We start from the raw sequence: 24,359 nt of genomic DNA, 5'->3' as shown, positions 1-24,359 counted from the left end.
GCCATGCCGTTTGACGCCTATAGACCTTGTTGTAATACTTCTGTTACCTAAATGGTACATATTCAATATTCAAAATTTAGGAAGTAGAGAAAAATTTCAAATCACTCCTAATTCCCACTGTCTCTAACCACTGTTACCACTTTATTACCATTGAGCCTTTTTTTCTATGGGTATTTCTCTAATACACTTAAAATCATTCTGTGTACACAAATTTTTCTGCTTTTTTTCACCTAACATTTTAACAGACACCTTTCCCTTGTTAATAAAACGGTTTAAAAGTATCATTTTAAATATTCTTCCTTAAATTTACATACTATTCCTGTTCTTGAGGATGTTAGATTATTTCCAGGTTTTTGCTATTATCAGTTAACACTAACCTTGGGACATCAGTATTTGTCCACATTTTGCATTATTTCTTAAGAATAGACGATCAAAAGTAGAGAATTACTGGGCAGTCTAAGGCTCTTGATATAAAGTAGAATTGCCTTATAAAGTGGTTTTATTCATCTAACCCCGCATAGCCGTACTTGTAGCAATATCCTCTCCCATTGCACAAAGATTTAATAATGCACGAAGATTTAATAATGCACGAAGATTTAATAACGTCCTGTCCTTGTAATGCATTATGCCTTCTGCCGTTTATTCTTACCCTTTTAAGCTTGGTTAATGCTTTCCCATTAACTTCTACCTTCATCGTGGTATCGCAGCTTGTCCCAGTCATTCGATCAAATTTGGTAGCAGAATCTTTGCACAGGCTTTTCTTTGCAAATCCTTTGGTGCTCCTTTGCTTTATATGTGCTTCCAGATGGACCTCGTTTGGTCAAATCTGGGACTGTGTCTTTACGTGGGGCAATTTAGGCAGATTTCTTTATTGTTATGATCTGTCTGGCCTGGCTGCTGTCATAATCTTAAATGCTTCCCATTTTTTAATGATCCTTCGTCTTTCTTGACATTTTACCTTTTGGTAGTCTGCTTTGTGTATAGCATTGATGATGATTTCAAAGGTAAACATTCTAGTTTTCATTTTACTAGGGACTTCTAAAACATGCATTGTTAACACTCTTAATCCTGTTTTTATACCTGGCTAATAAAGAACACTTTCTATGCCCTCTTGTGAAATTAAAACAGTTTTTGAGGTGATTGGCTCTTTTCCCATACTTTGACACTCTTTATTCCCTGAATCCAATGTGATTAAAATTTAACTATTAGTGGTCAATGTTTTTCTTTCCTAACCTCTGTAACCTTCATTTTCATTCGGGCGATCACCCTCACTTTTTTCCCACAACTTCCCTATTCAAGAATATTTTTCTGTGATTCAGCCCTAGAAGATCTGGGAGAAATTCCTAGGCATTCTTTGCCGGAAAGGTGCTCATTTGATAAACTTTCAGAGATCTGCAGATTTCTGAAGGTTTCCCTGTTATCCTGTGTGTGAATAACTTGTCCACATATTGCGGAATTCCCAGCTCTGCCTCTTTCCCTCTGAAACCTGTGGAGCTGGCCTCTCGCTGAGGCATCAGTGGTAGTGGAGGACAAAACTGTACAAGCTGCATTTTTACTCTTTTGAAAATTTTGTCTTTTTTTTTAATTCAACTAACCAGTTACACTTACTGATCCCTGACTGCACCCTGAGTCACTTACCTGGGTGCTTTTAACATACTCACTTTAGCTCGCTTTTCTGCTTGATGGCTTCTAGCAGCCTTTCTCTTTTTGTTCAGTTTTGGTTTTGTTTTTTTTACCTCGTTCTGTCTTCCTGTTCTTTGGGGTCATTTGTTTGTCCAGAGCCCATCAATCACTGGATTGCATGTGAGTTCAGCTGTCTGCTAGGAAGGATAATTGATCACTGCAGTGCCTTAGGCTGCCGGAACCCGGCATGCTTTCTGCCGTGGGCTCCTTCCCCGTCGGGGCCTGCCGCCAGCGCGCCTGGTCTGATGGGTGGCGCGGGAGGTCCACCTCCACACCTCCCCGTCTGCGTGCACCTCTCCTCTCGGCCCCTCTCCACCCACAGCCGTGTTCCCCTGCTCCCCACCCTGGCCTTCGTTCCTCAGTCTCTCTGTCTGTAGCCGTGGTTCCCTTGTGCAATTATTGCTAATTAATTCCCAGTCAGAGTGATGGATGGTTTAATTTTCTTTCCTTGATAGCCCTTGCCTGGCCAGGGACTGGGCAGAATTCCAAGGTGCTGGGTCTGGTGGCTCAGGAGGGTAGGGTCTTGGTAGAGGAGGCCAGAGAGCAGCACAGGGCTTGAGGGACCAGCTTCCCAGCACAGTGTCTTTTTTTTTTTTTTTTTTTTTTTTTTTGCGGTACGCGGGCCTCTCGCTGCCGTGGCCTCTCCCATTGCGGAGCACAGGCTCCGGACGCGCAGGCTCAGCGGCCATGGCCCACGGGCACAGCCGCTCCGCAGCACGCGGGATCCTCCCGGACCGGGGCACGAACCCGTGTCCCCTGCATCGGCAGGCGGACTCTCAACCACTGCGCCACCAGGGAAGACCCCACCTTTTTATTTTTAAAGGCAAAAGTTTATTGTTTATTTAGGGGACATGCAGAACACTTAGGAGATGCAGAATTCCCTTAACGAGAGAGATGGGATCTCGCTGTGTTGCCCAGGCTGGGGCGCTGTGGTTATTCCCAGGCGCTATGCCACTACTGATCAGCACAGGCAGGTTTTGGGGTTTTTGTTTTGTTTTTTTAATTGAAGTACAGTTGATTTACAGTGTTGTGTTAGTTGTTTCTGGTGTACAGCAAAGTGATTCAGGTATATGTATGTACAGTTATATATATATTCTTTTTCATATTCTTTTCCATTATGGTTTATCCCAGGAGATTGGATATAGTGCCCTGTGCTATATAGCGGGACCTTGTTGTTTATCCATTCTATGTATAATAGTTTGCATCTGCTAACCCAAAATTCCCACTGCATCCCTTCCCCAACCCCCTCCCCCTTGGCAATCACAAGTCTGTTTTCTATGTCTGTTTGTTTCTGTTTCATGAATAAGATCATGTATGTCATATTTTAGATTCCACATATAAGTGATATATGGTGGTATTAGTCTTTCTGACTTACTTCACTTAGTATGATACTCTCTAGATGATCTCTGCAAATGGCATTATTTCATTCTTTTTGGTGGAGTAATGTTCCATTGTATATATACATATACCGCATCTTCTTTATCCATTCATCTGTCGATGGACGTTTAGGTTGTTGCCATGTCTTAGCTATTGTAAACAGGGCTTCTGTGAACATAGGAGTGCATGTGTCTTTTTGAATTATAGTTTTGTCCAGATATATGCCCAGGAGTAGCATTGCTGGATCATATGGTAGTTCTATTTTTAGTTTTCTGAGGAACCTCCATACTGTTCTCCACAGTGGCTGAAGCAACTTACATTCCCACCAACAGAGGAGGAGGGTTCCCTTTTCTCCGCACCCTCTCCAGCATTTGTTGTTTGTAGACTGTTTAACGATGGCCATTCTGACCGGTGTGAGGTGGTACCTCACTGTAGTTTTGATTTGCATTTCTCTAATAACCAGTGATGTTGAGCATCTTTCCATGTGCCTGTTGGCCATCTCTATGTCTTCTCGGGAGAAATGTCTATTTGGGTCTTCTGCCCATTTTTCGATTGGGTTGTTTGGTTTTTTGTTACTGAGTTGTATGGGCTGTTTGTATATTTTGGAAATTAAGCCCTTGTTGGTCACATCATTTGCAAATGTTTTCTCCCAGTCTGTAGTGTCTTCTCTTTTCTTTCTTTCTTTTTTTTTTATGGTTTCCTTTGCTGTGCGAAAGCTTATAAGTTTGATTAGGTCCCATTTGTTTACTTTTCCTTTTACTTCTATTGCCTTGAGAGACTGACCTAAGAACACAGTGGTGTGTTTTATGTCAGAGAATGTCTTGCCTCTGTTCTCTTCCAGGAGTTTTATGGTGTCATGTCTTGTGTTTAGGTCTTTAAGCCATTTTAAGTTTATTCTTGTTTATGGTGTTAGGGTGTGTTCTAACGTCACTGATTTGCCTGCGGCTGTCCAGCTTTCCCAGTACCACTTGCTGAAGAGACTTTTTCCCCATTGTATATTCTTGCCTCCTTTGTCGAAGATCAACTGACCGCAGGTGTGTGGGCTTACTTAGCACACTTTTGACCTGCTTCTTTTCTGACCTGGGCTGGTTCATGCCTCCATAGGCAACCTGGTGATCCCCTGCTCTCACCACGTTGATGCCAAACTTAGGACCTAGTGCACTGCAGCCTCGAACTCCTGGGCTCAAGTGATCCTCCTGCCTCAGCCTCCCAGGAAGCTGGGACTGCAGGCGTGTGACACCATGCCTGGCCCAAAGAATCCACCTCAGAGGAGGAAGGAAGGAAGGAGGCTGTGAATTCTTCTTCCCTAATACTTTATCCCTGTCCACAACAACATCAAGAACACCACCACCATCACCATCTTCATAACCATCACCACCATCTTCACCAACATCACCATCATCATCAGCATCCTCTTCATAACCATCACCATCACCGCCATCTTCACCATCATCACCACCATCATTACCGCCACCATCTTTACCATCATCACCATCATCACCACCATCACCATCATCACCACCATATTACCACTACCATCTTTACCATCATTACCACCATCATCTTCATCATCAGCATCCTCTTCATAACCACCACCACCACCATTACCACCATCTTCACCATCATCATCACCACCACCATCTTTACCATCATCACCATCACCACCATCATTACCACCACCATCTTTACCATCATCACCATCACCTTCATCATCAGCATCCTCTTCATAACCATCACCACCATTACCGCCATCTTCACCATCATCATCACCACCATCATTACCACCACTATCTTTACCATCACCACCATCATTACCACCACCATCTTTACCATCATCACCACCATCTTTACCATCATCACCACCATCACCATCATCAGCATCCTCTTCATAACCATCACCACCACCATTACCGCCATCTTCACCATCATCATCACCACCATCTTTACCATCATCACCACCATCACCACCATCATTACCACCACCATCTTCACCATCATCACCATCATCATGTTCATAACCATCATCACTACCACCATCTTTTTTTACATTTTTTATTTATAATTTAGTTACTTTTATTATTTTTTTATTGAAGAATAGTTGATTAACAATGTTGTATTAATTTCTGCTGTACAGCAAAGTGACTCAGTTATATACATGCATTTTTAAAATATTTTCCATTATGGTTTTTCCCAGGAGGTTGGATATAGTTCCCTGTTCTATACAGTAGGACCTTGTTGTTTATCCATTCTATATATAATAGTTTGCATCTGCTAATTCCAAACTCCCACTCCCCCTCCCCCTTGGCAACCACCAGTCTGTTCTCTACGTCCATGAGTCTGTTTCTGTTCTGTAGGTACGTTCATTTGTGCCGTACTTTAGATTCCACATATGAGTGATATCATATGGTATTTGTCTTTCTCTTTCTGACTTACTTCATTTAGTATGGTAATCTCTAGTTGCATCCATGTTGCTGCAAATGGCATTATTTTGTGTTTTTTTATGGCTGAGTAGTATTCCATTGTATATATATATGTGTGTATATATATATATACACCACATCTTCTTTACCCAGTCATCTGTCTATGGACATTTAGGTGGTTTCCATGTCTTTGCTATTGTGAATAGTGCTGCTGTGAACATAGGGGTGCATGTATCTTTTTGAATTATAGTTTTGTCCGGACATATGCCCAGGAGTAGGATTGCTGGATCATATGGTAACTTTGTTTTTAGTTTTTTGAGGAACCTCTATACTGTTTTCCATAGTGGCTGCACCAACTTACATTCCCACCAACAGTGTAGGAGGGTTCCCTTGTATCCACACCCTCTCCAGCATTTGTCATTTGTAGACTTTTTAATCATGGCCATTCTGATGGGTGTGAGGTAGTACCTCATTGTAGTTTTGATTTGTATTTCTCTAATAGTTAGCAGTGTTGAGCATTTTTTCATGTGCCTTTTGGCTATTGTATATCTTCTTTGGAGAAATGTCTGCTTAGATCCTCTGCCCATTTTTGGATTGGGTTGTTTGTTTTTTTTGTTACTGAGTTGTGTGTGCTGTTTGTATATTTTGGAGATTATGCCCTTGTCAGTCGCATCATTTGCAGATATTTTCTCCCATGCTGTAGGTTGTCTTTTCGTGTTTTTTTTTTTATGGTTTCCTTTGTTGTGCAAAAGCTTGTAAGTTTGATTAGGTCCCATTTGTTTATTCTTGTTTTTATTTCTATTGCTTTGGGAGACTGACCTAAGAAAACATTGATACATTTTATGTCAGAGAATGTTTTGCCTATGTTCTCTTCTAGGAGTTTTATGGTGTCATGTCTTATGTTTAAGTCTTTAAGCCATTTTGAGCTTATTTTTGTGCATGGTGTGAGGGTGTGTTCTAATTTCATTGATTTACCTGTGGCTGTCCAGTTTTCCTAGCACCACTTGCTGAAGAGCCTGTCTTTTTCCCATTTTATATTCCTGCCTCCTTTGTCAAAGATTAATTGACCATAGGTGTGTGGGTTTATTTCTGGTCTATCTATTCTGTTCCATTGATCTGTGTGTCTCTTTTTGTACCAGTACCACATTGTTTTGATTACTGTAGCTTTGTAGTATTGTCTGAAGTCTGGGAGAGTTATGCCTCCTGCTTTCTTGTTTTTTCCCCCCCTCAGGATTGCTTTGGGAATTCTGGGTCTTTTATGGTTCCATATAACTTTTTGGATTATCCTAGTTCTGTGAAAAATGTCATTTGATAGGGATCACATTAAATCTGTAGATTGCTTTGGGTAGTTTTGTGATTTTTAACAATATTCTTCCAATCCAAGAACATGGGATATCTTTCCATTTCCTTGAATCCTCTTTAATTTCCTGTATTAATGTTTTATAGTTCTCAGCATATAAGTCTTTCAGCTCCTTGGTCAGGTTTATTCCTAGGTTTTGTGTGTTTTTTTGGTGCGATTTTAAAAGGTATTGTTTTTTTGCATTCCCTTTCTGATGTTTCATTGTTAGTGTAAAGAAATGCAACCGATTTCCAAATGTTAATCTTGTGTCCTGCTACTTTACTGAATTCCTTTATTAGATCTAGTAGTTTTTCTGTGGAGTCCTTAGGGCTTTCTATTTATCGTATCATGTCATCTGCATATAGTGACAACTCTACCTCTTCCCTTCCAATTTGGATACCTTTTATTTCTTTTTCTTGTCTGATTGCTGGGGCTAGGACTTCCAATACTATGTTGAACAGAAGTGACCCACCACCATCTTTCTCATCATCATCACCATCACCATCATCATCATCATCATCATCATCATAGCAGCTACTGTATACTGAGTATTTGCTATGTGACAAGCACAGTGCTGAGCATTTTATATAATTTTTTTCCTTCAGTCCTTACTACAGTGTTATGAGATAGCTACTACAGTGATTTCTGTTGTGGTGTGGAGGTCACAGTACTAGTAATTGGTGAAGCTGGGGCTCACACCTTGGTCTCTTGAGTCTGTACCCCTGCCTTCATGCTGGAGCCCTGTGATACCCCCATCCCAGTGCAGAGACACTGACCCTAGGTGTCCCCCCACCCCTGCACCAGATCTCCACCCACGATCCCTCCCCAACTCTTTTCCCCTCTGTGCCCCTTCCCTTCCCGCCACAGGTGTATGAGGGTGGGAGCAACGTGGACCAGTTTGTGACACGCTTCCTCCTGAAGGAGACGGCCAATCAGATCCAGTCCCTGCTGAGCTCGGTGGAGAGTGCGGTGGAGGCCATCGAAGAGCAGACCAGCCAGATCCGGTGCGTTGGTGGGACCTTGTGGGGGCCTGTGGGAGTGGGCCGTGTGTGTGCTGACCTGCTGCCTGGTGGGGACGTTCGTGTGCTTGGGGGCTGGGTGAGCTTGGGCAAGCTGCTGTTCCCCTCTGTGCCTCCACTTCCCCAGCTCTTTAAGTGGGGACGATTATATACCTGCCTCCTCACAGAGTTATGACTAGTTCCTAGACTCTGGTCCATTTGGCCACATTTCCATATTGCTCACGTTATTGTTTAGCTAAAACTATTCTATTGTTTGACTCATTTTTTAAAACCTGGGAATAAATTTAGGAAACTCTGGTGGCTATTACCATCATTCGAAAACAAGTATCACATGCTGTGAGTGAAGAAATTGTAAAAATAAGCGCTGTTGGTGCCCGCAGGCAGCTTGGACACTGAGGCCCGCTCCCTCTTTGTTCAAAAAGAGAGGCTGTGAGATCGTAGATGGGCATTGAAAACAGAGGAGCATCAAAGCATGACCTCAGAAAGATTGAAAGAGCAGTGAAATGGAGTGGTTTTCTCCCAATGTTAGTTAGTGTTATTTAAAGCCTTGTTTGTGGGTCCTTGAAGCCGTGGAAAAGTACCTGGGGTCCCCCCTCTTTGCAGGGGGACACTGTTGGGGCGGTGAGATGGGGGTCCGGAGAGTTAGCAGTCTCATTCCGGCCTGGCAGGGCCAGCCCTTGGGGGCCATGAGCCCTCCCATTTGCTGTCCTAAGTTCCGGCCAACTCCTCTGTGCCGGTTCTTCCCTGAAGAGCTGATGTGCCCGGGGCAAAGGGGGAATAAAGAAATAGAAACAGGCGGGGGCAGCTGCCAGGTGCCCATGCGTTACTGAGCCTTGAGTCTCTGCCGCGGTTTCCCGGGCAGAGACCTGGCACAGCAGGGTGTTGGTTGCTGGGCCTGGGGGGTTGTGTTTTTTTGGTTGGTGGGGGGCTTGTCCCAGTCAGATATGACTGCAAAGGCTGCTCAGTGATGCTGTTCGCAAAATGCCTTTGCTCTCAGCACCTGCAGCCCGGTCACCTAGGATATGCACAGTGCAGATTCCTGGGCTCCGGCCGTGCCCACTGGATTAGGGTCCCTGGGAGCTGGGCCCAGAACTCTGCATAGCTGATCAGTCTTGTGATTCTGAGGGTTCCCAAGGTTAACAGCCTCAGCTCTGGAAGCTGTCACATAGATTTTCTTCATTTTTTTTTTCATCACTATCTTGATTTAAAAAGCTGCGGTTTGCTGCAGAACAGATAGGACCGCTGCGTGATTTTCAGAGCCCATTTCCTGCGCTTTGCCAGTTCCGTCACGTGTCAGCCGTTACACCTGCTGCCCCCTTTTTGGAAGCTTACTTGGGGATGTTGTTGGCAGGAGTGGCACATCGCGAAGGGGAGACACATCTGCTTCACAGGCACTGCCACCTCAAACTGCCCAAATCTCAGCTGTTTCGGCTCTCAGCTGCAGGTCCCCTGAGCATTCTCTTTCCCAGGCCTAGGGACGCCGTGACCCAGGCACGAGCCACTGGTTCAGACCCTGCCGCCCTTGGGGGACTCCCACGGTTCCCACTCGTGGTCTGAGTTTGTTGAGGCGCCCCGATTGACACCTCAGGGAATCTGCCAGCCTTTCTCCTCCCCTGGTGGGGGGTCGGGGTGGTTGGCCCCTCTGCACAGGGAGAGGCTGCTGGGCTTTCAGGCTCACAGGAGGCAAATTCCAGAACCTTACCAAGGCAGCCCCGTGGACCAGGCGTGTCGGCCGTGCACACAGGAGTGTGTGTGTGTGTGTGTGTGTGTGTGTGTGTGTGTGTGTGTGTGTGTGTGTGTGTGTGTGTGTGTGTGTGTGTGTTGGGGGGATATGTGCGTCTGGCTGTATTTTTACGTCTGTGGTGAGTTTTCCAGCATTTTTGCACATGGGGTTTGGGCATTTGTTGAGTCGCTACTGCGTGCCAGGCACAGCGTTGGGTGGGCTGTGTGTGCACGTCAGGGATGCCGGGTGCTGTGCGTGTGTGTGCACATCAGTAGAGTGCGTGGCGGGTGGTGTCATGACGGGGTGGGGCCAGGCTGAGGTCAGGATCACGGGTCTTTGTCAGATGCCCGCTCTCGACTGTGTCTTAGGGCTTCCTTTTTTGGACAGGGGGCTTGTTAGCCAACGCAGGCCCCCACCCCAGAGGGCAGTGAACGCTGAATCGGCTCCCAGCGAGGCTGGCAGGGCCGGGGAGAGGGGCAGCCGTGGGCTGTGGGGAGGCTGGGGGCCTGGCTCAGCCTCGCCCGGCCCTGGAACTAAACCTCCCGGGAACAGGGTCTGGGTTCCTGGAAAGGATCTGAGTTCATCCCAACCCGGCCCCGCTTGCAGCGTGGCCTTGGCCAGTGGGCCTGTTGTTCCCCTTTGTAAAACAAAGGCCACGATGTTCACTTCACAGGGCCGGGGCTCCACGGAGTGAGTTCTCTGCACGTTTCAGCCCCCAGTCGGTGCTTAATGTTTGTCGAAGCTGCCACAGGCGGCCAGAGCCCTGCAGCCCCCCTCATAGTGTGTGTTGCCCCACTCCTCTGCAGACAGAACCACAGCGTGGTGGAGACCTGGTCTGGGAGCTCCACTCCCGTCTACGCCCACAACCACAAGCTCACGGCCGTGGAGCAAGGGAAGAGCTTCCCGCTTGGTGAGCGAGCAGTGGCCCAGAGTGGGGGGCACTGGCTGGGGGGTCCTGGGGGGAATTCTGAGAGTGGTCCACGTGGGGCTTGGGCCTCCCATGGGGACCGAGCCTGGGAGGGCTGGGGACAGGTCTCAGCGCCGGGGCAGGGCCGGGAGCTCCCCTCCACCTTAGGCCTGGCCCTGCCCCCCCCAATCAGCATCTCTGTTCTTCCTTCCCAGTCACCTCAGACTCCAGGGAGGAGGGCCTGGAAGCCCAGATCAGCAGGTTGGCGGGGCTGATAGGACGGCTGGAGAGCAAGGTGAGCCCACTGAGCCCTCGCCTCTGTCCCTGCATCCACCCCCCGCCCTCCCAGCCCCCAGGGAGTGCAGAGTGAGGCCAGAGCTCGAGACAGGAGTCAGGAAGCCCTGGAAAGGACATTGCCCAGGTGGAGCGCGGAGTAAGGGTGGACGCCGGGAACGGGTCCATTGTGTAGGAGCCGAGGAGAGGAGCGGCTGTGGAGGGCGGGCGGGCAGCCAGGAGGGGCGTCTCGAGGAACAGAAAGTAGTCGGCAGGACCACGGGCAGCAAGGGGACAGAGCTTCAAGGAGGCGTTAAGGCGGCGGCGTGGTCTGGGCAGGTGGTAGCCTAGACCCAGCAAGGTGGTGGGTGAGGGATGGTGACGTCCCAGGAGAGATTAGAATGACCGGCAGCGTGAAGTTTCTTAAAATGGGACGTGACACATCCACAAGTGATGGAAAGTGGCACAGCCTTTATGGGATCGTGTTTTCGGAGAACATTTCACGGCTCGGTAGGCAGTCAGGATACGATTGTGTTCGCTTTGCAGGGCTGCCAGAACTGGGGCTTAAACCCTGGCATTTATTCTCTCACAGATCAAGGCTAGAAATCTGAAATCAGGATGTTGGCGGGGCTGGTTTCTTCTGAAGCCTCTCTCGTTGGCGTGTAGACGGCCGTCTTCTCCCTGTGTCTGTGTGTGTCTGTGTCCTGATCTCTTCTTATAAGGACACCAGTCATACTGGATTAGAGCCCACCCATGTGACCTTATTCTAACTTAATCACCTATTCAAAGGTCCTGTCTCCAAATATAGTCACGTTTTGCGGTACTGGGGATTGGGACTTCAACATATGAATTTTGGGGGAACACAGTTCAGCCCATAACGATTACCATTCGTTGGAAGAAAGAAAATAATTTGCCTTAAGGTTTACCAACAGGCTCCAGTATCGGACTGCCTGTATTTGAATCCTGGCTATACCACTTAACAGCTGTGTGACCTTGGGCCAATGACCTCCCCTCTCTGAACCTCAGAGTCCTCCTCTAACCACGGAGAAAATAATCAGAATGGCACCTCTCACAGGGTCATTGTGAGGATTAAATTAAATGGTGTCTTAATGGCTTAGCACAGAGCCTGCTGCATAGTTAGCATTTAATATTAGCAATGTTGTTTAGCAGTTATTATTAGACATTCTGATGCCAGAACCTATACACATACCATACCTGTATATCAACATAAACCAAGATAGCAGGGATCTCCAGGCTGTGGGGTTGCAGTGGCAAGTTTACATTTTTCCTACTTCTCTGAATTTTTTTATCTCTTTTGCAAAAGGGCAAAAGAAAAATAGTGCTTTGATGGGTTTGTGGGTTCTGAGGGATTCGTGAGGGCAGTGGGTGGGGCTCCCCAGGAGGAGGTGAGGCTGAGACTTGGAGAGGAGTCCGAGGGAGGAGGTGGCCATCCCACCTGCAGGTCTGAGGCGGAGGTGGGATCCCCCCCCACCCCCACCCCCCCACCCCCCGCCAAAGCCAGCTGCTGGGTGGGAGCGGTGGGAAAGGCTCGGCGGGGACCCTGAGGCCCGGTTGTCATAACAACTCTGCGGGCGCCCCCAGGGGGAGGCTCTTTGAAGTTTATTTTTAGCGCCCCAGTCGCCCTAACAACCGGCTGGCTGGAAACCAAGGAGCACCTGTGCGTCCTGGAGACGGGGCGGGGGGCCCTCTTCCCAGCCTCTGATTGGCCCGAGCTGCGAGCAGGGGCCAATCCGGGACCTGCTCTGGACCCCGCCCTCCAAGGGCGAACCTGAGCGCTCCTAGCTGTGCCTGGGCTCCTGGAACGCTGGGACGGCGAGGCAGGGAGACGGGGCGGGGGGCGCAGACGTGGGTGCCGCCGTCCCTCCTCCACCCTCCCCTCATCTTTACCTCATCCTCACTGCCGCGGGGCCCAGCTGGCCAGGAGAAATCTAGGGAACCAGTGCTCTCCAGGAGCCCATCTACACGGTTTTAAAAGCACGGAAAGAGACTTGCTCTGCCAAGCAGACCTTGGCCGCCTACAAACGCCGACATGCACACCCTATGTCCCCGGAAAGTCAGTACCCTCTCTGGGGCCGGCTGTGTAATTTATGGGGCCCCTTGTTCCAACATTATTAAGAATGTCCAGGTGGTGACTGCATGGGTCACGGCCCTGCAGATGGGCCGCGTGGGTGCGGGATTGCGCCAGGGACACGGGCTGCCCTCGTGGAGGATGGACAGGGATGGGCACAGAGGTGGCCTTTATTGGGGTGCCCAAGAAAAAGGAAGAAGGATCCTGATTCCGTGGATCAGGAGAGAGGCTTGGCCTCAGACTCAGACTCTGACCCGGGACCAGCTTCTGTGGCCTCTGGGTTCTCTGCTCTGCAGTCATGGTGCTGGGCACCATTACAGACACAAGCACGCGGTCAGGAGCAGAGTGCACGGGCTTCCTGCTTTCCTAGAGCTCACAGTAGGGCAGCCATGACCTCGGGGAGTCTGGCAAGTTACATAAGATTTCGTAGAGGGTTTAGCCCCCAGGGCCGGTGGAAGGCCAGCGAGCACAGACCACCTCATTCAGGCCGTTATATTCATGAGGTGCCAGGGGCTGTGACTGGGGGCGACGTGTAAGTTGTCGGGGAACCTGTTGCCAGCAAGGCTGTCGGCGGAAGTTGTGACAAAACCCCAGCGTCCTGGGTTCAGCACAGTGGAGCCTCCTTCGTGTGCTCTGCAATTGGCGTGCTTGGCCTCTGTGGCTCCAGCGCCCCCTAGATGCCACGGCCAGAAGGGATCTGTGCCACTCCCTGTGGGTGGCCTTGCAGCCTGGCTTCCCGGCTCCTGTCTTGAGCCGGCACTGCCTGGAGGGTGGGCTGAGCCCTGCCCAGAGAGGCCTGGCCCTGGGAGCTCCCACCCGCTCGGGGACTCCAGAGCCGCTGGAACCGTGGGGTGGAGGGGCTGGAGCTCTTCGGTGGCCCTGGGTGCTCAGGGGTCACTGTGGTGGTCCTGGGAGCCTCCCTAGCAGCGGTGGCCTCTGTCTCAGGCATCTCTTCATGCTTTGTTGTTGCAGACCCTTTGGTTTGACTTCCAGCAGCATCTCTCGGATGAAGAAAGCACCAACATGGTGAGGACCCCTCCCTCTCCTGTGGCCCCATCCCTGCCTGAGCCAGGCCTCAAAGATGCAGGCGGCTTAGTGTCCCTGACACCTCTACCCTGGGACCACCACAAGGGGAGATGCAGCCCCAGCACTTGGCCACCCTCCCCTCCCATGAGCATTCTTAGAGGCTCCAGGGCTGTGATCGGTGGGGCCCGGAGCAACGTAATCAGCAGGACAGTGACATCAAAATGCTGATTCAATCAGAAACAATTTTGCTGGTCACTCGTTTTGTTGTGTCCTGGACCCGAAGCCTTGCAGGTAGCTCCCAGTCTCTCTGGAGCCTCTTTAAGCGACCCTGTCTGTTTTTTCAGCACTTGTGGGACTACTCCCTGCATTTGGCTTCTTAAGCTTAGCTCACTTTTCGCCAGTTTCCACGTGTAAGAATGAAAAGTGTGTGTGTGCAGCGGGGGAGTGGGTCGGTTTTATTCTGAAGAAGTTGTCCTGTCCTGGGGAGGCGGGCTCCTGGGCTGGGCGGGGTCCCGGGGGAGGCGGGATGCCAGGGAGCCCGCAGGGTGGCTCACTGGTCCTGTGGCCCCGGAGCATCTGCAGCTGGTCCGGCAGGAGATGGCCGTGTGCCCTGAGCAGCTGGTCGAGTTCCTGGACTCCCTGCGTCAGTACCTGAGGGGCACCGCCGGAGCCAGGAACTGCTTCCAGTGAGTAAGCCGCGGGGCGCGGTGGTGGCTGGGAGCTGTGTCTGGGGTGGAGGCACAGGGCAGGACCGGCCTCACCCCTGAGAACACAGCGGACCCCAGGGAAGCCCCCTAGCGGGGTGGTCCTAGCGCGGGCTCTTCTTTGCTGCGCAAACGTGCCAACTGACTTCATCTCGCGGACCTCAGCTTACTCATCCGTAAAGTGGGTCCACTGCCCGGACCCGCTCCCTGGTGGGGTTGGAGGCGTCAGTGGAATAATAACCGTGGGGGGTACAGGCCAGTGCCTGGCCCCCAGCGCCCACTCAGCGTTAGCCGCCACTCGGGGGCCTCACCCTCTGGTCCCTGCGGCCAAGGCCTGCATCCTTGCTGGGGGTGGTCCCAGAGGGCCGTTGGCGCAAGCTGCCGGGCTGTCTCCCGTCCGTGGCCCACCTGTCGGTGCCCAGCGGTAGGCTCCGTGCCTGTTCCCTGCCTCGAGCGTCTCCCTCCCCGGTTGCTTTTTTCCTACCTCAAGAGCACATGTGCCTCCACCTGCTTCCTGGTGAAGCAGGGGGGCCAGGCCTGGGGGTGCAGCATGACTCAGCTGCTCTTGCTGCACGTTAGTTCCAGGTGGTGGCGGAGGGCAGGTGAAGAAAGATGATTCCGGTTGGCGGTGGGCGCTGTGCAGGCCAGCGCACAGGGGGCTTTGGGGAGGGGCTGCGTGTGTGCTCAGGCTGAGTGCTGAGCAGCTCCCCCCGCCGCAGAAGGCCTGGCACAGGCTCGTGCCCAGACCTGGTGTGGCAGTGAGGGTGCCGTGTTTGAGAAAAAAGCAAGCAGCTGGTGTGGCTCGACAGAGTGACCCAGGGGTGGGTGGGGCAGATGGCCAGAGAGGCAGGCAGGCCCTGCTCGTTCCGGGGACCAGGGACCATGGGGGAGAGATGCTTAGGCAGGAGGGAGACTCGGTCTTGCCTCCTTTGTGTAAGAAGGGGTGGCAACAGGTGTGCAGCTGGCGGCCAGGGAGAGGCCATGCAGTCACCCGGAGAGGGCACTGGTCTTGGCACGATGTGGGCAGAGCTGGGGTCTGTTTTGGAGTGGGGCTGACTGGACTTGACCATGGCCGGGATGGGGTGGGGGGCTGCAGAAAGAGGCCGGGCGGAGTGTGAGATGCTTCAGGAACTTGATGGAGGACGGGGCCACAGGCTGAGCGGGAGAAGCCGCGGAAGGTCAGGCGCGTGGGTGCGGGGAGTAAGGCCACGTTAAATTTCAGATGCCCTTCGAGGTGCCGATGTACAAGTGGGGAGATCTGGGGAGTGGTGGGCATGCAGGTGTCACCCGGAGCCACGGGAGCTGTGTGCTCATCAAGGGAGACGGCGTGGAAGAAGGGGGCCTGGGGCTGGGAAGGGCCGGGAGGGGGCAGCATGCAGTAGGGCGTCCTCTCTGCAGCCCCAAACCTGGAATTGCCTGTAGTAATGCAGCAGACGCCACGGGGGCAGGATTCTCCTGAGGGATGCTTGGGGTTCTGTGCTATTGAGCGTGTGGGAAAAGGAGAAGGAATGGGGGTGGCCGAGAGGCCAGATGGGGTGGTATCGTGACCTCGGGGGAGGCCGGCCCTCCCTCTCCCGGGGTCGGCCACCTTCTTAGAGGCACCCCCCCACCTTGCTCCATCCCCCCAGCCTGGGTCTCTGTCTTACTTGAAATGGGGTGAGTACCCTGGTGCTCACACAGGGACGACAGCTCTGGCCTTGGGCCATGTCTGATTCTCCTACTTTTAAGGATTAAATGAAAAAATGATTATGAAGGAAGGACGTGGGAGGTGGAGATGCTTTTAGTTTTAAAGGTAGGTTTTTCAATGACTAGAAAGCCTTTTTCAAAGACGTTTCACTGTCATTCATTCAGCAGCCACGCTGGCCCCTGTACCGGGCCAGGCCTTGCTCTAGAGGGTAGAGAGGTGCACGCAGCTGATCAGACTAGGTGGCTGGTCCTGGAGGGTTCGGGGGGCCTGATCAGAAAGGGAGCGTCTTACTGAGGGCAGCCTCGGGTGGTGACAGGCTGCCTTGCGGGCCTGTCACCACCCCCGGCTGCTGCAGCTTCTGCCAGCCTCACGTTTCCAGGGTCTTCAGGCAGCCCCGAGCCTGGCTCAGGGGCCGCCCTGTCTGGGGGGCGTGTGGCCCTGTGTGCACCCCATTGGGGAGCAAGCAGCCCCGTGCAGCCACTGAGTCCGGTCTCTCTCCTCTTGCAGCATCGCTGCCGTGAGGCTGGCGGACGGCGTCACCTTCGTGGTCTACGAGTTCTGGGAGACAGAGGAGGAGTGGAAGATGTAGGTGTCAGCCCTCGGCCGGGGGTTAGGTGGTGGGACGGGGGGCGGGGACCAGCCCCGGCCCCCTTTCCAGGCCCTTCCTTGTCCCAGAGGCTCCTTGGCTGAGAGGGTGAAGAGGCGGGGTTCCAGCGGCCTCCACTACTCAGACGGCTGGGCCTCAATCCACTTGGAGGTGGCGTTTCTCAGGCTGGAGCTTGACCCCCTGAACGTGCTCTGCTGGGCCCTGAATCTGGGAGCGGAGGCCAGGGTTGCTCCTGTTTCAAAACTGCTGCCCAAGGATAAAAATCCAGAAAGTTCTTTCAGTGAAGGTTGCTCAGGGGGAGGCAAGAGCCAGGCTGTGCCCCCGGGGCCCCGGCCCCACCTTTGCACCAGGGCTCTGAGCCCCGAGCTGGGCTGACTGGGGTGTGGCCCCAAGAGCTCACGGGCGGCCCCCTGCGTTGCAGGCACCTGCAGAGCCCCGTGTGCAAGGCGTTCCGGCACGTCAAGGTGGACACGCTGAGCCAGCCCGAGGCCCTCTCCCGGATCTCCGTGCCAGGTAGCGGGGTAGCGGGGAGGAGGGCCTGGACCAGCTACAGAGGAAGCGGGGACGCCATGGGCCCGGTAGAAATGGCTGAGCTGAGGCCCAAACCACCCTAGCCTCTTCTGTTCCCTTAGCTGCCAGGAAGTGTAGGCCACCAGAGGGGGTCCTAGACAAGGCAGGGAGGCCGGGCCTCAGCCGCCCCCAAAGGCCAGGGCCCTGAGCCCAGCATGCGGCAGGCCTGTGCTAGGGGCCCTGAAAGCACCCCCAGGCCAGGGCAGGCCGCGCTGTGGGACACCCCGCTGCGTTCCCAGCCAGACTGCCATTCCTTCCATGGGCACGTGATCTGCCCCCAGGACACGCAGGACACGCACCTCTCTGTGCCCTTCGTGCCCTTTGTAGGGCCCGGCCCCTGGCTTTGCACCCACCTCCCCACGGCGCCCCCTGCCGCGCGCCTGGCACCTCCCCCTGACGCGTCTCCCTCCCTCCTCTCCAGCTGCCTGGTGCACCCTGGGCCGCGACTGAGCCCCTGCCGCCCTGCTCCCTCTGATGAAGGACGTGCACTCTTTTCTAGAAACTGTGGTATACGAGCTGTCTTTTCAGTAGAAGAAGGTCTTTTCCCGCTGGTTGAAGTGAAGGCGAACCCCCGCCGTGGCACTCCCCCGCCCCGCTTGTTGACAGAGCAGCATCGAGCTGCTGGGCATCGAGCTGCTGGGCCTGCTGCAGCCCGAGGGCAGCAGTGAGGGGGGAGCGGCCCCGCCCCCAGCGCATGGCCACACAGGACCAGCCCCCACGTCCTCGGCTGGGCTCGCCCCTCACCCTTCTCTCCCCTCCTGGTTGCCACTCCTCCTCCTGCGAGGAGCTGGGACCCTGTAGTGCCCCCCAGGCCCGGGCCGAGCCCGCAGGCGGCAGTAGACCCCATGTAGCCAGTGCCCTGCTAGGCAAACAGCCGCCCGGGACAGGCACCAAATAAACTAGCGTTGGGGACGGCTGCGTGTTTGTTTCCCGTTTTCTAGTTGATGACAGCGGGCGACAGCGGGCAAGTGAAGCTGTCAGGATGCTCGGGGCCCCTTATTAGCCCTGAAACCTGAACCAAGTCGCCTCAGCTGTCTTATCTGTCAAGGGGAAGTGATGCCGCTGAGGTATGTATCTTGACAAACAAGTCACGCCTGTTGTGAGGTGCGGGGGGGTCCCCACGACCACCCTCGGCTCGGTAATTCACTAGAAGGACTCTTAGAACGCAGCCAAGCCATTCTACTCGTGGTTAACGGATTATGGCAGCAAAAGCATACATACAGACTGAACTCCTCAGCACGGCAGAGGGTCCCGGAGGGACCAAGCTTAGGGTGTCCCTTCCCAGTGACACGTGCAGACAGCACCTGGTTCTCCCAGGGCTGCCCTGTGACATTCATTACGCATAGGGAACTGCCAACCAGGGAAGCACCTTCAGAGTTTGCACTGCCGACCTTAGCCTCCAGCCCCTGTGGAGGTCAGGCTGACCCCAAGTGGCCCCAGGTAAACAAAGATACACGTGTCAGGACTTTCCAAGGTCCTAGAGGTTCATCACCTCCTCTAAGAGCCGAGCGCAAAAGCCAGACCTCCCTGGACACAGTCGATCCTTGACTGCAGACCCTGTTCCAACAAGCCAGAAGACCCGAGACTTCAAGGTGATTCAAGTCCGATGCTGGAAGTTACCCCTGTAACTTCCTATTTCCCTGGCCGCAGTACAGGAGAGACAATACACAAAAGTCCCAAGGGACGAGAAGAGAGACGTGCCTCCCTTTCCCAAAGCAGGGCGGAAAGGAGGGCAGGTAGGGAGGCAGCTGCCGGGGCTGCTGGGGAGCCGGGGAAGGGGGAGACAGAGAAAGGGCCTGGACCTGGGCCGCGGTGCCCAGTGAAATTGTGGGGGCTTGTTGGAAGCGTAAAATGCAGATTCACATCCCAGCTGAACCTACATCCCAGCTGACACGTCAGCATCCTTGCCCTCAGCCTCTGTTTTCTCATCTGTGAAGTGGGGAGAAGACCCCTCCTTTGAAGATTAGGAACTGCCTGGCTCACGAGAAGGCCACTGCAGGAGGTCCTGCTGACAGCGTCACCTCACCCCACCCTGAGCTGCTACCGTTCCAGGCTGTTTTACAAAAAATAATCTCGGGGTGGAGGTTCTTGGAGGCGCAACTGAGGAAGCCCGCCCTCTGGGTCCGTGACCCTCTGCCCCAGCTCTCGCCTCTTGTAGGCTCGGGGCTGACTGCACCCACGGGCACTTAGCGCCTCCTCAGATTCTGAGTGGGTGGAATAGGCTCTGAAGAGAACAAACATCAACTCTGAAAGGGATAAGGGCCTCCACTTAACTTTACACTCCAGTGCGAGGCACTTGGCAGGCGCCGTCGCTGCTTCCTGCGTCATCCTGGGATCTGCAGGTAGGGAAACCGATACCCAAAGGCAAGCAGCTCAGCAGAGGCCACACAGCCACGTGGCACTGCTTCATCCAAACCCAGAGCAGCCCTCAGGGCAGCTGTCTGCCCCCAGTGCTGTGCTCTAACCACCTTGCACACAGCAGAGACAGGTGCAGCGGAACGGCTCCGGGTTAATACGGTCAGATCCCAGTCCGGTTCCCCCAACAGTTAAAGATGGAAATACCACGTGACCGAGAAATTCCCCGCCCCGGGTCTATAGCAGGCCCAAAAGAATTGAGGCGTTTAAGCCAGCAAGCACTTGTGCCCGCAGCTTATTCACACGAGCCAGAAGGTAGAAACATCACAAATGCCCATCGTGGACGAATGGACAAACCCAGGTCTATCCATGCAGTGGACCGTGATTCAGCCATAAAAAGGCACCTGACCCCGCGGCCACAACACGGGCAACGCTTACACACCCTACGCTGAGTGAAAGCAGCCAGCCACGGAAGGCCACATTTGCACGATCCCATGCACACGACACGTCTGGAAGAGTTAAATCTATAGAAATGGAAACTAGAGTAGGGGTTGCTGGGGGGCTTACTGCTGAGGAAGGCGTTTGGGACGCAATGGAGGAGGTGCTTGTGTGCCAGTGCGGAGGCACCCGACGCCCCTGCAGCGTGCACTTCAAAATGGTAACTTTATGCTACCTGAATCTCATTTCTAAAAAAATCACAACTCACCTGCTCAAACAGATCTTCAGCATCTGTGTCCCTTGCCGTGTCCCATTCAAAACCTAAGCCTTCCACGGGAGGCATGTGGCCGCCATCCTGTGTGCGACACAGGCAACCCTCAGGTACTGGGCAGCACCTGGGGGCACCTAGAGCCACTGGAAGGGCACCTCCCCAGGACACTCGAACCCCCTGTCCCATGCTGCTCAGAGCAGGAGAACAAGTCCCCTCGACTGCAGAACGTTACTGGGCCCCATTCACAGCTGTCACTTGAGACAGGAGGTTCTCTGCACTCAAGCACACGTGTCACAACTGACCGGGATCCTGAGACAGGCCAGGCTCTGGGGGTCTATCTGAGCTCATCCCTATGGCTATGCTGGGAGGGAGGGGCTGCCCTCAGTTTCGTTTTAGAGGGGAACAAACAGGATGGGAACCAAGGGCTGGAGGAGGAGGGAAAGGAGGAGGTGCTGACCCAGGTCCCAGGAAGGACACCGAGGCCAAGAATAGCACTCACGGAGGTTTTCCTGGGTCAGCAACCTGAGGACAAGGGCTGTTTAGAGCGGGGACGGAGCCTGCCAAGGAGACAGAGCCGGTAAATGGCAGGCGGAGTCAGCTCCGATGTTCCAGACCCAGAGCCCGTGCTCAGAGCCCGGTGCCGCCACCCTGATGTCAAGCACGCCGCTTGAGCCCCTCTGTCCTCCAGCTGGTATCCCGAACCAGGGGGAGGCGCTCGCGGCTGGAGGAGGTCAGTCCAGGAGATGATCATACCTGCCTCACGAGCTCAGACATCAGAGGGCGGCATCCCAGCCTGCATTTCTGTGCATCATGTCCTTGCGTGATCACGGCCGATCTGAGGCTCAGTCCTATGAGAATCCCCTCCACCTGTCAGAGAGATGGAAACGATCGTACCCAGGGGTGACACCTGTCATCCCTGCAAGAGCCCCACCCTCATCTCTGCTTAGCATTAGTGCCAGGCCACCACCTCCCTGACGTGCCTTCCGGCTTTGGCATAAGCCCTGTGGTCCTATTTCCCCTTTCCCCTTAGCTGCCAGGAAGCTCAGTGTTCACCTCCTCATACACAATAAGGCTGGTCTGTTTTGCTGGTGGGGAAATTGGTTCTTAGAGGAGGTTCATGAACTTTCCAAATCTTAAGCAAATGGCAGAAAGTATTCACAATCAGTAGTCCAACTCCAAAGCCACTTCATACACTGCCTCTCTTTTTGGCACGACCCTTAACCGCCATGCTTCGTTCTTACCCAGGACCCTCCGTGAAGGACTCTCCGTGAAGGGTCCTATCACAGCCCAGCCTTCCTGGGCAGCAGCACAGTGCCAAGCACACAGGGTGTAGATGATAAGTCTCTGACCATCCAAACCCGCTGCCAGCTCTGGGGTGATACATGCTCCAGGAAGTCAATTCTGCCAGCACATGTGCCTGTTCTGAGGCCCTTGTCCAGGAGGACGCTGTGGCCACTGTAGGGTGTGGCAGGCCGTGGTGGGGCTGGTCAGAGAGCACTTGGAGAAGGGGCCTGTGTCTCCCTCACTGGGTCAGAGTCTCCGCCAACAGCCAGGGCATTGGGGGGCAGGGGCCCCATCCCTACCCCCTGGGTCAACTAGTTCCCACCCCCCTTGGCCACTCCTAGGAGCGGACAGAAAATGGACGATGGAATTTAACCCAAAATCAGTCGCAACCCAACTCTGCACCTCACGCGACAGGCGGCCTTGAGTTTCCCAAGCCTCAGTTGCCTCACCTGGAAAATGGGCGAGTTTGAAAACGTCACGCTAAGTCAAAGGAACCAGACACAAAAGGCCATGTATTCATGTGGAAAGTCCAGAACGGGCAAATCCCTAGAGACAGAAAGCGGATCCCTGGTTACGGGGAACTGGAGAGAGGGCGCAACAGGGAGTCAGGGCTAACGGGTCCTGGGTTCCTTTGGGGGTGATAAACATACGGGAATCAGATATTGACTCTACGTCTAATGCGCACCGAATTGTACACTTTAAAAGGGTGGACTACGTGGTACGTGAATTACATCTCAAAAACCAAAATTAATACAGGTGGATAAACTGGAAAAAACCAAACTCCAACACAGTTCTATCACCACCAGCCTCACACACACGTGACACGACATAACAAACAAGGCCCGGCTGCTGCCTACCTGGAGGGAGGTGTCTGAAGGACGTCAGCCCACGCAGGCTCTGGCACTGCTGGCTCCTGGCAGACGTCCCAGGGCAGAGGAAGAGCGGCCTGAATCCAGCAACATCCATCCGGGGTTGCCAGGCCCTGGGCAGGGTCAGTGCCGGGGACAGCGACGGGAGAGCCCCTGGCCCCGTCCTCCTCTCCTCCCCGGCCGCGGGCAGATCCCTGCCCCCTCAGCCGCAGCTCCAGGCGTGGTTCCTCACCCCCGGATCGGGGAGGGAATCATGGAGCAGACAGCGCACTTGGCCTCCAGGCTCTTCAGGTCCAGCCAGTGGAAGGGGCGGGGGCTCTCCTCGGGTCCCCCCCCCCCACTGGAGCGAGGCCAAGCACAGGCTGTGTGGCCAGCTCTGGGCACGCATCTCCTTGGGCATTCCCCCGTGCCGTGGCACTGCCATCCCCACCGGAGGCCGCCCCAAATGCCCTCTGGGCTCTCACCCACCGAGCAATGCCCTTGCCTCGTGCCTTTGATCTCAGCACCCCAAAGTAGGGCTCTCTGGGCCTCAGCACCTGCCTCCCAGTTATGGGTTTAACTTATTTTTCTGGGGGACACAGTTTAAGCCCTAACCTCTGGAAACCGTGAATGTGACCTTATTTGGAAATAGGATATTTGCAGATCCCAATTAAGTAATTAAGATGAAGCCATACTGAAGTAGGGTGAGCCCTGTAAGAGGGAAATTGAGACAGATACATAGGGAAGACGGCCACATGAGGGAGGCGGCAGAAATTGGACGCATGCAGCCACAAGCCAAGGAGAACCAAGGATGGCCAGCAACCAGCAGAAGCCGGAAGAGGCAGGAGGGACCGTCCCCCTAGAGCCTGCAGAGGGAGGGTGCCAGCCCCGCCCACACCTTGATCTCAGACTTCTAGCCTCCAGACTGTGAGAGAATGCACTGCTGTTGCCAGAAGCCCCCAGTCTGTGGTCACTTGCAGGACAGGCCCAGGACACTAAGAAACTCCTCACCACTGCACCAGAAACCCTGGGAACCAGCAGAAGCCCAAATGAGCAGCCTGGGAAGGCAGAACGTATCCGTTTCTCCAGCATCTTTATGATGAGATAACATCGGTCTCACGGCTGGATGCAGGCAGCCGGACCAGGGCAGCCGTGGAGACCCCATCCCGCTCGGCCGCGGGCCGCCCCTCAGAGCAGCTCCATGACAGCCGCCACCGTGCTCTGCCCGAAGATGAAGGTGCCGACGAGCACGGAGACCACCCCCCAGGCCTCCAGGAAGCACCTGCCAAGTCAACAAACGCGCGTCAACACGCGCTCTTCTTCCGGAGATTTGCACAGACGAGCCAAACACATGTAGAAAACTTACGATGTGAAGCCTACTAGAGTCACCAATTTGGAAAAAATTCAGGTTACCCTCCTTTACCTGTAGGAATGGGTTTCTGAGACAACAGGAAATAAAGTACCCATGCAATTGAAAAAACAAAAACAACTCTCACCCGATCTGTTGTTTCATAACCTCGTTCCTTCCCAATATTTTATCAAAGACAAAGAAATAGCGGGAGGGAGACACTAGTTTCAAACTCCCTTCTCTTCCGCTTCTTTTCTTTAGGGGGTTGACGCCCCCGAAAGTGAGGAAGGAGAAGAAAGCCCTAGGTCACACAGATGGGAACAGCGGCGGGGGGGCCACGGAGGAGGGGACAGAGGTGGCTGGAACTGGTGGTCACGAGACCACATCCACA

The 24,359-nt window shown here is 53.5% G+C and overlaps 2 protein-coding genes across 3 annotated transcripts in view; one reads left to right on the top strand and one right to left on the bottom strand.

Moving 5' to 3' along the window:
- The window catches only part of NECAB2 (N-terminal EF-hand calcium binding protein 2), a 37,665-nt gene extending 19,675 nt beyond the window's left edge, over positions 1-17,990 (top strand). For both annotated transcript variants that reach the window (XM_027119158.1, XM_027119157.1), the window contains 8 exons: positions 7,687-7,823; positions 10,368-10,471; positions 10,684-10,763; positions 13,803-13,856; positions 14,430-14,542; positions 16,755-16,832; positions 17,276-17,367; positions 17,846-17,990. In XM_027119158.1, the coding sequence (XP_026974959.1) occupies positions 7,687-7,823; positions 10,368-10,471; positions 10,684-10,763; positions 13,803-13,856; positions 14,430-14,542; positions 16,755-16,832; positions 17,276-17,367; positions 17,846-17,874 (687 nt within the window). In that variant the 3' untranslated portion in view covers positions 17,875-17,990. The remainder of the gene's footprint in view (positions 1-7,686; positions 7,824-10,367; positions 10,472-10,683; positions 10,764-13,802; positions 13,857-14,429; positions 14,543-16,754; positions 16,833-17,275; positions 17,368-17,845) is intronic.
- Positions 16,327-24,359, bottom strand: part of SLC38A8 (solute carrier family 38 member 8) — a 44,416-nt gene continuing 36,383 nt past the window's right edge. The window contains exons 12-16 of the mRNA XM_027119155.1: positions 22,630-23,902; positions 22,222-22,318; positions 21,242-21,355; positions 20,486-20,572; positions 16,327-17,100 (exon numbers count right to left, since the gene is read on the bottom strand). Coding sequence (XP_026974956.1) covers positions 23,809-23,902 — 94 coding nt within the window. The 3' untranslated portion in view covers positions 16,327-17,100; positions 20,486-20,572; positions 21,242-21,355; positions 22,222-22,318; positions 22,630-23,808. The remainder of the gene's footprint in view (positions 17,101-20,485; positions 20,573-21,241; positions 21,356-22,221; positions 22,319-22,629; positions 23,903-24,359) is intronic.

The sequence above is a fragment of the Aethalodelphis obliquidens genome, unplaced genomic scaffold (genome assembly GCF_003676395.1).
Source record: "Aethalodelphis obliquidens isolate GAN/ISIS:26980383/991018 unplaced genomic scaffold, ASM367639v1 scaffold20, whole genome shotgun sequence".
Taxonomy (NCBI): domain Eukaryota; kingdom Metazoa; phylum Chordata; class Mammalia; order Artiodactyla; family Delphinidae; genus Aethalodelphis; species Aethalodelphis obliquidens.
Note: the sequence above shows the minus strand (reverse complement) of the source record. Positions and strands in the feature narration are given on the sequence as shown.